The sequence below is a fragment of the Amphibalanus amphitrite genome, unplaced genomic scaffold (genome assembly GCF_019059575.1).
Source record: "Amphibalanus amphitrite isolate SeventyFive unplaced genomic scaffold, NRLGWU_Aamphi_draft 000575F_arrow, whole genome shotgun sequence".
Taxonomy (NCBI): Eukaryota; Metazoa; Arthropoda; class Thecostraca; order Balanomorpha; family Balanidae; genus Amphibalanus; species Amphibalanus amphitrite.
Genome location: NW_024882069.1, coordinates 151,825 through 164,484, shown reverse-complemented (window position 1 = coordinate 164,484; position 12,660 = coordinate 151,825). Strand labels below are relative to the sequence as shown.

Here is a 12,660-nt window from a genome sequence, read left to right as displayed (position 1 = left end):
GCGGTGGCAACCACACGGCCCTCCTCACGACTCAGGTCTGTACCGTGGATAAGGATGTCGAGTTGTTTGGAGGAAGGGAGAGTGGAAAAGTCAGTGCGGATGACGGGCGACACGGTGTTGTAAAGAATGTTTCGCTGAGTATGATAAAGTGGACAGGAAAGTAGGAAATGTTTTGTGTTTTCAGAATTATAGCCGCAAGTGCAAGAGGGTGAATTAGCTTGTTGTATGGAGAAAAGATGAGCATTAAGTTTTGAAGTATTCAGTCGTAGTTTTGTGTGTAAAATGTTGCCTGTTTTTGTGCCTAGGAAATAATACAGAGGTGGACGGGGTTGTGTAATCAGTTCTTTTAGGTGTTTTTTAAAGGTAAAGTAGTTATTGTTTGTGCGTAGATGTTCGGGCAATGTGTTCCAGAGGCTTGTAGAGGATGGGACGAAGGATCGGTGATAGGATGTGGTTCTGGCCAATGGTATTGTTTGAGCTGAAATATTTCGTAAAGTTCGTGTTGTGTTTTGCTGTCTTGTGTTAGGAATAATGGTCTTAATAAATTCGGGAACTATAGGATTGAATATTAATTTGTGATAAAACTGAAGTTTGTGGATTTTCCGTCTGTCGGTCAAAGAAGTCCATCCTAGTTCTCGTCGCAGTCCGTTAGTCGATGTCCGAAGTCCAGTCCCAGTGATCAGTCGTGCTGCTCTGTTTTGTGCTTTTTCTAGTCGCATGCCGTCAGTCGTTGTGATGTGTCCGTCGTAAGTGATGTCACAATAGTCGAGGAAAGGTTGAACGTAAGTAATATAGAGAGATAGAAGCATTCCTTTAGGTATGTGTTTTGCTATTGGGTATAAAGGGCCCATAGAACGATTAAATTTTAGAAGGACGTCATTAATGTGTGTGTGAAAGCGTAGATCTGTGGATAGTGTGAGGCCGAGATGTTTATGGTCATTTACTATTGGAATGGGGTTACCGCCGAAAGTAAGGGTTGGTCGATTAGTTTGTTGTCGATGTGAGAAAGTTTGTTGTGTGGTTTTCGTTGCATTGAATGTTATAGCCCATGTTTGTCCGTAGTTGTGTATGATGTCTAGGTCTTTCTGTAGTGTCGTTTGTGCGTCGTGACGGTTGTCAGTTGGAGAGTAAGACGAGTATAAAGAGCAGTCATCGGCATAAAAAAGCATTTTGTTTGTGGTTTTGTCACACAGTCCGTTTAAATATAAAATCGCCAGAAGTGGCCCTAAAACCGATCCTTGCGGTACCCCAGCGTCAAGTGTCAGTGTCTGTGATGTAATATTATTAATGTCAACTGTCTGCTGTCGGTCCGTCAGATAAGATTCAAGCCACGTCAGTAAGTTGTCCGTTATTCCAAACTCCTTTTTACACTTAATAAGAAGACCCTTGTGCCAAATCTTTTCAAAATATCGAGAAATGTCTAAGTATATTGTGGTGAAGTCGCGTCCGTTGTCGAGAGATTTGTACAGTAAGTCTGTCATGTATGTAAGTTGCAGTTGAGTGTTGTGTCCTGGTCGGTATCCACTTTGTCTGTCGGTTAGAAGCGAAAATTCAGTAATGTGTTGATATATATGAGCGAATATAATTTTTTCAAAAACTTTTGATATGCACGGAAGTAAACTGATTGGGCGATAATTATTTAATTCAGACGGAGTTCCCTTTCGCTTAAATATTGGTCGAACTTTAGCCTTTTTCCAAGATGTGGGGTATATTCCGGTGGTGAGAGATTTGTTAAAAAGTTGTGTCAAAGGTTCGTAAATCAGTAATGCTGTCATTTTTAAAATTTTCGTAGGCAATCTGTCTGAACCACAAGCTTTATTAGCGTCTAAGCTGTTCAGGGTTCGAAGGACTTCACCAGGGGTGATGTCAATGCTGCTGAGAGTGGGTACTGGTTCAGTGTTTCTTGCTGTGTATGTTTGAAGTTGTGCAATGTGTGCGTTTGTGATGTCAAGTTGTGTTTGTGAGGCAAAGTATGTATTCAGCATGGTGGCTTTGTCAGTGTCAGTTGTCGCTGTTGTGCCATCGTGTTGTATGAGTGTCGGTATGGAATGGTTTTGTTTATGACCTGTTATGTCTCTTAAAATTTTATGATATTTATGAGGGTCGTGTTTGTTCTGAAGTAGAAGTGATACTTTATTTTTTACATGTTCGTCGTAAAGTTGTCTATTCAAATTTGTCACGAAGTTGCGTTGGGTTTTCCATTTTGCCCACGCTTGTTTATCGGTTTTTCGTTTTCGGGCAGCATTAAATAAACGTTCACGTTTCCTAATTTCCTTCAGAAGTTCTGGTGTCACCCAAGGTTTGTCATGTCTTCGTTTGCTTTGTTTTATCGGTATGCACTCTTTGGCTGCGTCAATTATACGGTTAGTAAAATCAGTCGCTGCATCAGTGTCCTTGTTAAGAATTGTTGTCCAGTCTGTTTGTTGTAAAATGTGTGTTAATTTATCGGCGTCTGTATTTGCATAGTCCCAGTACTCGGTTACATATTTGTCATCATTCCTTTCTCCCTGGATTGATAGCGTCACAAATACTGGAAAGTGGTCAAGTGTTGAAAATGAAGAGAGAAGTCCGCTATCAATGATAAATTTAGTATTGGATGTAAAAAAGAGGTCTCGTAGGTTGTATGTGTCATTTTCAATACGCGTAGGTTGGTCGATGAGTTGCGTTAGTCCAATGGTGTCAGTTGCGTCTCTTAATTTTCGGTCGAAAGCTGTCAGTCCACTATGTTGATAGGTATCTGGAGGGAGGAATAGGTTGCCAACATTTAAGTCGCCTGTCAATAATACATTTGGGGAGTAGAGATGTGCACGAGTCACACTGTCGGTCAGTCTGTCTATAAACTCTTCTTGTCGATGTGCTGGAATATTGGGTGGGAGATAGATTGAGCACAGTAAAAATGTAGAGTCTTTTGTTTTTATTTTTATCCAAATCCATTCTTCACCAGGCAATTCGAGTGAGGAAATTCTGGAAAATGTAAGTGAGCTGTGAATGTATACTGCCGTGCCTCCTCCGTGTCTGTCTCTGTGTCTTGTAATGGGTGGATGAAAATTGTCAATAGTATAAAGGTTCGGGTTAATTGAGTCGTCCAATTTAGTTTCAGTGAGTGCGAGAATTGTGATTTTATTAACGTCGACAAAATTTGTTAGCTCTTGGACCTTGCCAGTGGCCGTTATACTGTTTATATTTACATGGGCTATCGTAATATTATTCGATAATTTCTTGTTATTTATTGGCCCAGGGTTCGATTCAATTCCTCCGATAATCAAAAGAATACGCATGTCTGGAGGATAATTAAATAGTTTCGATGATGCATGATTTGACACAGAATCGGGAGAGAATTGGGTAAGGTTGAAGCGGGTTTTGGGAAGCGTTGGGGGAAAGGAGAGGAGGGGAGAGGCGGCCTGAGCGTGTGCTAGAGGGCGGCGGGGCGTCCACCGCGGTCCGGACGAAAGAGAGGAGGAGCAAACGTGCAGAGATACACTATGCAATTGGGTCAGGGGATCAATGAAGCTGACGGAGAACAAAGTAGTGTAACAACGTTTCAGAGAAAGAAAGGAAAAATAGGACCGGGATGAGGGATGTTCCGCAGTCGGACGGTGGCCCGGCGCAGGGACAAAAGTCACAGGTGGGGCGGGCCGAGCGCCCGGGTCGTTGGGCGGGCGGCCAATCGCGAAGCTCGCAAGTAGTTGGAATAGATATATGATAAACTAGTATGCAGATACAGCCAAATCATAAATAAATATACGGGGAACAAAAATACAGCGGTCGAGGACTTAACGCACTCGTTATCAATCACGGACATCAAAATCATCAAACGGACACACTCGTTATCAATCAATGACTAAACCAATCAATGACTAAACCAATCCATCGACCTGTCATCGAAACCAGACACCTCGACACAAAATAAGAGGGAAAACACACTCTTCAACCTACCATCTGAGTTAACTGAAATTAACTGGGTCAAACTGACCGAAAAACAGACACGAAGCGAGTTACTTGCCGCAGCACTCGGAATAACTTACTAACTACATATCATCCGGGTAAGTATATAGAAGCGCCCTGAGCGGGCGACCTGCCGCTCAGTGAAAGCAGTGGACATCAACAGTCAAGTCCAAGTACCGTGGCACTACACAACATTCATTGTTTACTTTTTCTTTACTTTGTCCGCTCGGGTTTTGCGGGTTTTACCGACCCGCTTCCCGTGCTTACCTCCAGCGGCGGCAGTCTCACCGTCGTCCGTTACCGGCTGGGACGGCTCAGCGGCATCGCTCAGCGAAGTCGACGGCGTCCGCATGGACTCCGGGGCAGGCGAAGCAGGTGACGCCTCCAGCTCGGGCGACTCGGTCGACGTCTCCTCACTCGATTCGACCGCGTCAGTCGCGGCTCCTGGCTCACCTACCGTCGCCGGTGCAGCCTCAGCAGACACCTCAGACACTGATGGTTGCGCGCTCGTCTCGATCATTTCACTCGCGGCCGGGGCAGCCGCGGCTCCAGCCCCGGCTACTGGCACGTCCGGCTGGACGGCTGCAGCCACGGGCGAGCGAGCGGCCGCGCTCACCGGCACCGGCGCGGGGCTGACTGACCCGGTCACGGCCGCGTCACCCTCCGCCGGCCGGCGCGCAGCGGCGGGTTCAGGCACCCGTGCGATGGGGGCACGCCCCGCTCCCGGTGCAGGTGCGGCGGCGACTCCGGTCTGTTGAAGAGCGCTCCGGATGTCTGGGTCGTCTCCGACGACATCTCGGAGGCCGGTGAGTGAGTTGATCTTCGTCGTCGGTCCACCTTCCCTCGTGCGTACCTTTATCACACAGTTGTTTGTCCAAGCCGAGTGCAGCTTGCCTTTTCTGCGCAGCTGACGAGCTACGAAGAGGATGAGCTGGTTCCTCTTCGTCAGGTTCTCGGCGATGTATGTGTTCGCCAGGACTTGCTGCGTCAGGATCGGGTGCTGCTGCACTCTCCCGGCCCTCAGGTTCGTCCTGGCCTCCAGCAGCTCCTGGCGCTTGTTGAACGCCACAAACTTGGCGATTATCTGTCTCGGTCTGTCTCGTCTCGGCGGACCGACCCTGTGCGAGCGGTCCAGATCCGCCACTGTCACGGTGACCCCGGCGGCCTTGGCTAGGTCAATCACCAGGGCGTCGGTGCTCTCCCGCGCAGACTCGGGCAGACCGGTGATCATGAGCGAATTCCGCCGGGAATACTGCTCGAGGCTGTCGACGTCGTTCTGCGCGGCAGACAGCTGGGCTCGGAGCTGCTCGATCTCCCGGTCACGAGTCTGGAGGGCCTCCGCCACACACTGGCTGATGATCGGCGCCAGCAGCTTCTCGCGGAGACGAGCAATAAAGCCATCATCTTCAAAGCACTGGGCGACAGAGTTTTTAATATCGTCCTGATGCATAGCTATAAGCGAGCTATGCGACTGACCACCCGCCACCAATCACTCGCTATCCACGGCTGGCAGCTCTCGCCAGACCACTATCACCGCGCGGAGCACAGCACTGAGCGGTCGGGGTCGTGACCTCGCGCGGGGCCGCGGCAGCGCTCCGACCCGGGCGGCGGTCAGTCGCAGACTGACCGCCGGAGTGAGGGATGGTGAGGGATGGTCGGGGGTTGGGACGTCTGAGATGCGGTGTGGGGAGGATGGTGTCTGGTACGCGTTTGAGTTTGTTCGGTGTCCGATTGACTTCGGGCTATCGTGGTGGCTATGTTGCTCCATTTATTCAGTCATCCACGAACCGTTATATTTTTCATATCGCTATTGTACAAACACTTACCCTGATACCATAATGCTTCCCACGGATATCAACATCAAAAGCTCTTGATGCGTCTAGAATCTTGAGCTTGCTTCTGACAGGCCTCCGTGTACTCTTGATGTCATCCTCCCCCTGGGCCTGTGCTACTGCTCCACTTTGACGACCCCTCCCCTCCCTCAGGAGAAGGACGCGGCTGAGATCGTCCGCCGCGCGGACGCCGTCATCCAGGACGTGGACCGGGCCCGTCTGCTCACCTACTACGGACGAAAGAACGCCAGCACCGAGGATCAGTCCGTCAAAAAGTACGACGGCGGGCCGCGGGTGGATGACGCGGGTTGGGGCTGAGGGGTGCAGTTTGATTGGAAAAGTAAACAATTATATCAGCATAGTAGCTGACGGTCGAAATATACAATAAGATAAATGAGCTAATGCGACATTTTATGCTCGTAAATGGCTTACTTTTGTGTTTGTTCAATCAATAATTTTGCGGTGTATCCTTCAGCCCTTTCCTATCGGCATTCACATACAAGGCCGTCTCGTCTTGGCCTTGAACCATGTTCATACGTTTGAACAGCATTGTCGGCTTCTTACATCCGTAGGGCGTAGGACGTACCCCACACTTTCTTATCCCTCGTCCGCACCGTCACCGATGACCACCCTAGCCCGGCACCCCCTGAACCCCAACTCACCACTCTGCCCTTCGCAGTGACATGGAGCGGGAGCGGTCGGCTCTGCTGGACGCCATCTCCCGCAAGGGTGTCGTGCTGTGCGAGTGCGCTGAGCGCAAACAGCCGGCTGACGTCTTCTCCATGGCCACCCTGGCCAACATCCAGGATCTGATGAACTCGGCACTCGAGTTCGCCGAGCCGACAGATGCCAAGGTGAAGATGGGGACTGAGGGGAGAGGGAGAGAGGGCGTAGAGAGAGTGAGAGGGGGCTAGACAGGTGGGTGGGAATAAAGATGTTTGGTAAAGAGACCTACTCCATGTCTGTGGAATTACGAGGCGAGGGATATGATGAAAGCGTTGTCATTAAATTATGGATTAATTATGGATTAAATTATGGATTATGGATTAAATTATGGATTAAGTTATGGATTATGGATGCGTCTGAGAATGACAAGGACGTGGTTGTTGGTTGGTAAGTGCCGTTCTATAAATGCGACCTGTATTTCGAAGCGCTGCCCTCGCTGACCCTCTGCCCCTTCCGCCGCAGCTGCTGCCGTTCTCGGTCCGTCACGCGGTGGCGCACGGCCGGTTCGGTCTGGCACTGCGCTACCAGCAGAAGATCGCTGACGACAGGCCGTCGGTCGATAACGAACAGAAGGTCTGCGAGCTGTACAACAAGCTCGGCTGGAGCTTCCTGTCGGACCACCTGGCACGCAGTCGCACGGTGCGCTTCCCCGCCCAGTACCGGCCCATGTAGACTAGCGGAGCCGCCGTCCGGGGTAGCCAGGTTGGGTGGCCGCTGAGGACCTCTGGTGTCACTCTGGCGGCCCAGAGGCGTCGGGCAGACTAGCGTTGTGGTCTGCAGGTCCGTCGTCCTTCGAGTCCAGAGAGGCGACTTGGCGGTACAATCCCGTGTCGAGCGGCATTGCCGAGTGCCGGGCTCACCCTCACTGGTCGCCAGGTTCCGTCGGGATGGACGGTGGCTGGTGGCCTGATTGGCCCGTGCCGCCGGCGAAAGTCCAGTCCGCTGGACAGGGCGACGCGCAGACATTGGTTGTAACCGGAGAGGGTTCGTCCGTTCAGATCTGGTTCACACTGTGCTCGGACTGAGGCGATACCGAACGGAACTGGAGGGAGCACGACAGGAGGTGGCAGGGCGGCCGGCGCGGGCCGAACTTTCGAGTATTTTATTCTGGAGGGATGGTCCTACCATGCCGGCGCGTCTGTGTGTGGGTGTGAATGTGGTGTGGTGGTCGCGAGGTGCCGGGGTTTGTCGATGTTTTAAGCATGGGACGATCTGTTCGAGCGATTGTGTTCGTTTAAGATACTTACGACAGTGGTTTTTTAGCTGTTGATGCGGTCGGCAGTGGAAGTCGAGTGGTGTTGTACGCGAATTTCGCGCGCTGGGCGGTGCCGCCCGCTATAGGAAATATTATCTGCTTCTTTCTGGGCGCTCTACGCGAGTGATTATTATAATCCGTCTAATGACAGACCAGGGCATCTCACTCTGAGGGACTGCCCCGCAGTCGCCAGCAGAGCAGGCGCCGGTGCCCGGGGCTCTGGGCTGGTGCTCAGACCCGTGGCCGCGCCTGGAGAAAAGATCAGAACCCAGAACATTCATACTACATGACACTGAACATGGTGCCGTGCCGTTCAAATGTTGCCTGTGTATAGACTGAATAAAGCTGAGGCATACCATACTGAAGTGTTCTGGGCCCTGTTTCAAGGCGCTGCGCAACAGCGCGCTACGCGTGGCGGTGTATTGGGTTTTCACGGAAACACCAACAAACTCGGACGCTCGCAAGGCTGAAGCGTCGAGGCGAATTCGTCGCAAACGCCGCACCAATACTGTAGCGCAGCGCAGCGGCGTGCCAAGAAACTGGGCCCTGGTGATATGTTCAAAAGAATCTTTTGTTTCGTGGAAAGCTCAGAGAGTGCTTCAAACAGCAAACATTATCTCACGGTTTATTGACACTCCAGTAGATCATAGACCTTTAATCGTCGATACCGGTCACCAATTTGTCCCAGCCGACCTGCCCGCCCTCCCGCGGCCCGTCACCGCCGTTTGTAGAGGCAGGGCTTCAGCGTGATCTCCGGCAGCTCCTTCCGTCGCTTCCGGTCCACGTTGGCCACCTTCTTCAGGCTGAACATGTAGAAGTACTTGTGCGACAGGTCCTGACTGATAAAGTGGAAGCCATAGGCCTGCAGCGACTTCACGAAGTCGTCGACTGAGTCGAACCGGCTGGCCACCTCTGCTATCCGCAGCTGGCCGCTGGAAAAGAGTAGGACACCGTCATGATTGGCTGCCGATTGGAGACCGCCGGCACGTGATATACGTGGATTCGAAAGCCGAGGAAGAACGCCGCTAAACGCCACATGTGTGAGAGGAAGTACACCATACTCGAGGGCAGCGCTTTTCGAGGAGCACTGCGGCCCGAAGGTTTGGACTTTGAATTGTGAAAAACGATCACCCACCGCAAAACGCAAACACCGCAAAACGCGCAAAACGCACGCCCGAAACGCCAACGCAAACGTCGCAAAGAAAAACAATAAACAAACGCACGCCTGCCGCAACAAATACGTAATTGACGCTATTAAATTTGTTTGCGGTTGGCGGCCGCTTTTTCGTTTTTTTGCGGTGTTTTTTTTTTTTTGGCGGCGGGCGGGCGTTTTTTTGGCGTTTTCGGTTGGCGGTTAGCGGTTGTGTGATGCGGGCGGTTTTATTGTTTTGCGGCGTTTTTGCGTTTTTTATTTGCGGTTTGCGGCGGGCGGGCGTTTGTTTATTTTTTGCGACCTTTGCGTTGGAGTTTCGGGTGTGCGTTTTGCGCGTTTTGCGGTGTTTGCGTTTTGCGGCGGGCGGGCGTTTTTCACAATTCAAAGTCAAACCTTCGGGCCACAGCGCTCCTCGAAAAGCGCTGCCCTCGAGTAATTGACGCTACCGACAGTACTCACCCCATCTTGAGGATGCGATTCGTCTCCATGACGAAATCCACCAGGTTGGTTCCCATCAGCGCGAGACACAGCACCGCCACGTTGGCGGCACCATCCTCCAGCGGTAGGTGGGCCATGTCGCAGGCGGTCACCCGCTCATTGGTAGCCACCAGGTCATAGGAGAGCACGCGCTGCCGAACGCTGGTCGCCAGCCGGGCGTCGCCGCAGCCCAGGTCCACCACCAGGTGACTTGGCGGCCTGAGGGGGAGGGGGGGGGGGTCAGGGTCGCGGCCCCCAGTCAACGATCGCACGCGGATAGAGCCGAACATTACAGGTGGGGTTGACGAATAGCATGCAGTCTTAAAAAACGAAAACGGGATATAGCCAAATGTATGGGACCTGCGATATGCGCTACGTGATACCGAGACAGAAATGGGAATGTTCATCAGAGGGGAAATGAACACTGAACAGTGGCAAAGGGAATGACACGCACACAATTTTGCCAGACCATATTTACATCATTTAGTAGCTATCATTTACTTTCAATGCCCCTGCGGCGCCTTACATTTTGTTGACGTTCTTGATGATGAGGTCGAGCGGGTTGACGGGCCACTTGGCCACCTGGTTGCGGAAGCCCTGGTGGTAAGCGTCAAACGACTCCCGGTCGCGCGAAAACATCTTCAGCGCCTCGAACCCGGTCCTCGTGTACAGCTGCTCGTTCAGGTACCTGGTGAGGGCATCAGGTCGGGTCACAACTCACAACCACATCCCGCGTAACTATTTGCGCATTAGTGCGCCAATAGTTACGCCAAGAGAAATACAAAAAAGTTCGTTCCTCATAAAACGACCCATTTATGCTACGACTATTGACTCGCCCTATCAAGTCCTCTCCCCCAGTCCCCTTACTCTCCAAGATTGAACCCGTGGCTGACCTGAACCGGGCCGATTCCAGTTTGGCCTCCGGCGTCTCCGCGGCGGCCAGCAGTTCCTCCCTCCGCAGTTTCCGCTTCGCCAGCTTCATCTTCCGCCGTTTCTTCTTGCCGCGAGCGGCGGTCGGCGGCTCCGGGTCGCCATCTGCGTCACTGCCGTCCCCTGCGTCCTCCGGGACCGGAGGGGGCAGGAAGGCCTGCCGCTCGGCGCGCGGCTTCTTCAGCGGCGGTGGTGCCGCCGCCGGGGACGGGGACGGGGCGGAGGGGCTGCTAGGTGCCGCGGCAGACTGCGCCACTGGCCGGGCAGGCTTCAGCTGGTGGATGTGGCTCAGAATCTCATTGACACGGCCTGATGCCTCAACTGGTACAACAGATTTTACCACAGGTGCCTGGGATGATTTCTTGCTTCTCTTCTTGCCCTTCTGCTTTTTAGTTTTGAATATCTTGGGAGCATTGTGCTTAAGAGGCTTCTTAGAGGGTCCAATTTTTGATGCTTTGCCCTTTTTCACTTTCATGTTGTAGCCCTTGCTTGGTTTTCACCTGAAAGATGTTTTGTAAATATCAAGATACACAAATGACAGGTCATTGTCATGGAGTGAAGAACTCCACGCCACTGCTTACATTTTGAACACAGAAACACGAGTTAATAAATAAATAAATGTTAATTATATAATATTTCAAATTCAATGTTAAGTGATGAAAAACAAAACTAAAAGACATGAAGTAGGTACCTAGTTACTTGTCCAACAATATGGCTGGCGATAATAGGGTGATAAAATAATTCAGCATCAGTCATCAATCATGCCATACCAATACTGATATGGTAGGAAATTGAAATGGCCCAACCCAATGCAAGGAACACTGAAGTTGACCAAACACTGACATGGGATGGGGAGTCAATTCAGAATCTGAATCAGCCTGAGCCTCACCTTTGAGTCTGAATTAACCTTTTCAGAAAAAAAAAAACTCATAACATGTAATGATTGTGATTGATATCAATGCGTGAAGGACCCTGCAGCTCTGTTCTTGAATTGTTAAAGCAAACTCAAAGATGCCCTTGCCCTATGAATCAAAATGTATTTTTACAGGAACGCGACCACGTGCCATGAATTACTTTCAATATCAATATCAATAAAACAAATAGATCACTGCTTTTTTTAGTGGCCCTATATGGTGCAGGTGCACCACTTTCGAAACATCTGCGCCATTTCTGCATTCAATATTGATTAATGTTTATAAGATCTGTGCCAGCCATGAATAGGCCTTAATTGACCAATCAGAGATGATATACTAGTTCAACTGTAAATTTGATTTGTGGGTAGTCTCACTTTCTGTTTGCGCTCGCACTTTGTCTTTTTATGAACAAGATTTACAGAAGCATTTTGACTATTGTGATAAGTGGGCTCTGGTATTAACTGGATTTTTTGCCAGCTGGCGCCGTATGGTGGCGCTAGCAGAGCTTCTTACATATCAATGCTAGATATAAAAGAATAAATATTTACCAATCAATTTTTCATTTAAAGCCATTTGAAATATTTATGTCCATCCTACTACCGCGCTTATATCTAAAATTAAATACCTTTCGTGCGTCGCCAGCTGGCCAGCCAGCTGACGCAATCCAGTTTTTACCAAAGCCCTGATAAGGGCTCTGGTATTAACTGGATTTTTTGCCAGCTGGCGCCGTATGGTGGCGCTAGCAGAGCTTCTTACATATCAATGCTAGATATAAAAGAATAAATATTTACCAATCAATTTTTCATTTAAAGCCATTTGAAATATTTATGTCCATCCTACTACCGCGCTTATATCTAAAATTAAATACCTTTCGTGCGTCGCCAGCTGGCCAGCCAGCTGACGCAATCCAGTTTTTACCAAAGCCCTGATAAGTGGGCGTAGTCAGGCCCATGTCGTCCCCTATCTCTCTGCGTGTCCACTAACACGAATGACGTCACGCATGTGGGCGGAGCTATGGGCGGAGCCTAACGCACGCGGCAGTCCAAGCCGCCATATTTGAATTTATATTTTAATAGAATCTTGCCGATATTTTGGGTGAAGTCAATTTATATGGATAGCTTGGTGACAGTTTAGCTATACGAATAATAATTTATTATGGATGTGCGTATATTCAGCTTGGAATTGCAATTAAAGTTCCGCACCGCATAGATTCGAACCCGGGACCTTTGGAATACTGCGCGGGCACGCTAACCACTACACTACCGCGACCGCGCGACGGCCGGCGGCAGGGAGGCTGCGGAGACATGGGGGGACATTTTACGCTTTTGTGAAAAAAGCAAAAGATTTAGCGAAAAACACGTAATAGATAACTTGCAGAAAATTGTCTGCTCTTTCAGATAAGATACTTAGGTTTGATATATCTTGTAC

The 12,660-nt window shown here is 50.2% G+C and overlaps 2 protein-coding genes across 5 annotated transcripts in view; one reads left to right on the top strand and one right to left on the bottom strand.

Annotated features, from left to right (window-relative positions):
• The window catches only part of LOC122394142 (tripeptidyl-peptidase 2-like), a 29,359-nt gene extending 21,243 nt beyond the window's left edge, over positions 1–8,116 (top strand). For both annotated transcript variants that reach the window (XM_043390783.1, XM_043390782.1), the window contains exons 26-28: positions 5,931–6,052; positions 6,457–6,631; positions 6,966–8,116. In XM_043390783.1, coding sequence (XP_043246718.1) covers positions 5,931–6,052; positions 6,457–6,631; positions 6,966–7,175 — 507 coding nt within the window. In that variant the 3' untranslated portion in view covers positions 7,176–8,116. The remainder of the gene's footprint in view (positions 1–5,930; positions 6,053–6,456; positions 6,632–6,965) is intronic.
• A 253-nt stretch (positions 8,117–8,369) lies between these two features.
• Positions 8,370–11,685, bottom strand: LOC122394133 (ribosomal RNA-processing protein 8-like). Of its 3 annotated transcripts, none has more exons than XM_043390768.1 (5): positions 11,208–11,685; positions 10,282–10,818; positions 9,915–10,076; positions 9,371–9,607; positions 8,370–8,690 (listed from the first exon to the last, which is right to left on the bottom strand). In XM_043390768.1, exons 2-5 carry the CDS (start codon positions 10,791–10,793, stop codon positions 8,474–8,476), a joined length of 1,128 nt encoding a protein of 375 aa, XP_043246703.1. In that variant the 5' UTR covers positions 10,794–10,818; positions 11,208–11,685; the 3' UTR covers positions 8,370–8,473. The 3 variants fall into 3 exon arrangements, with proteins under 3 accessions (XP_043246703.1, XP_043246704.1, XP_043246702.1); XM_043390769.1 differs by having other exon boundaries at positions 11,607–11,685; XM_043390767.1 differs by lacking the exon at positions 11,208–11,685 and adding an exon at positions 11,162–11,193.
• Positions 11,686–12,660: the final 975 nt, after the last annotated feature.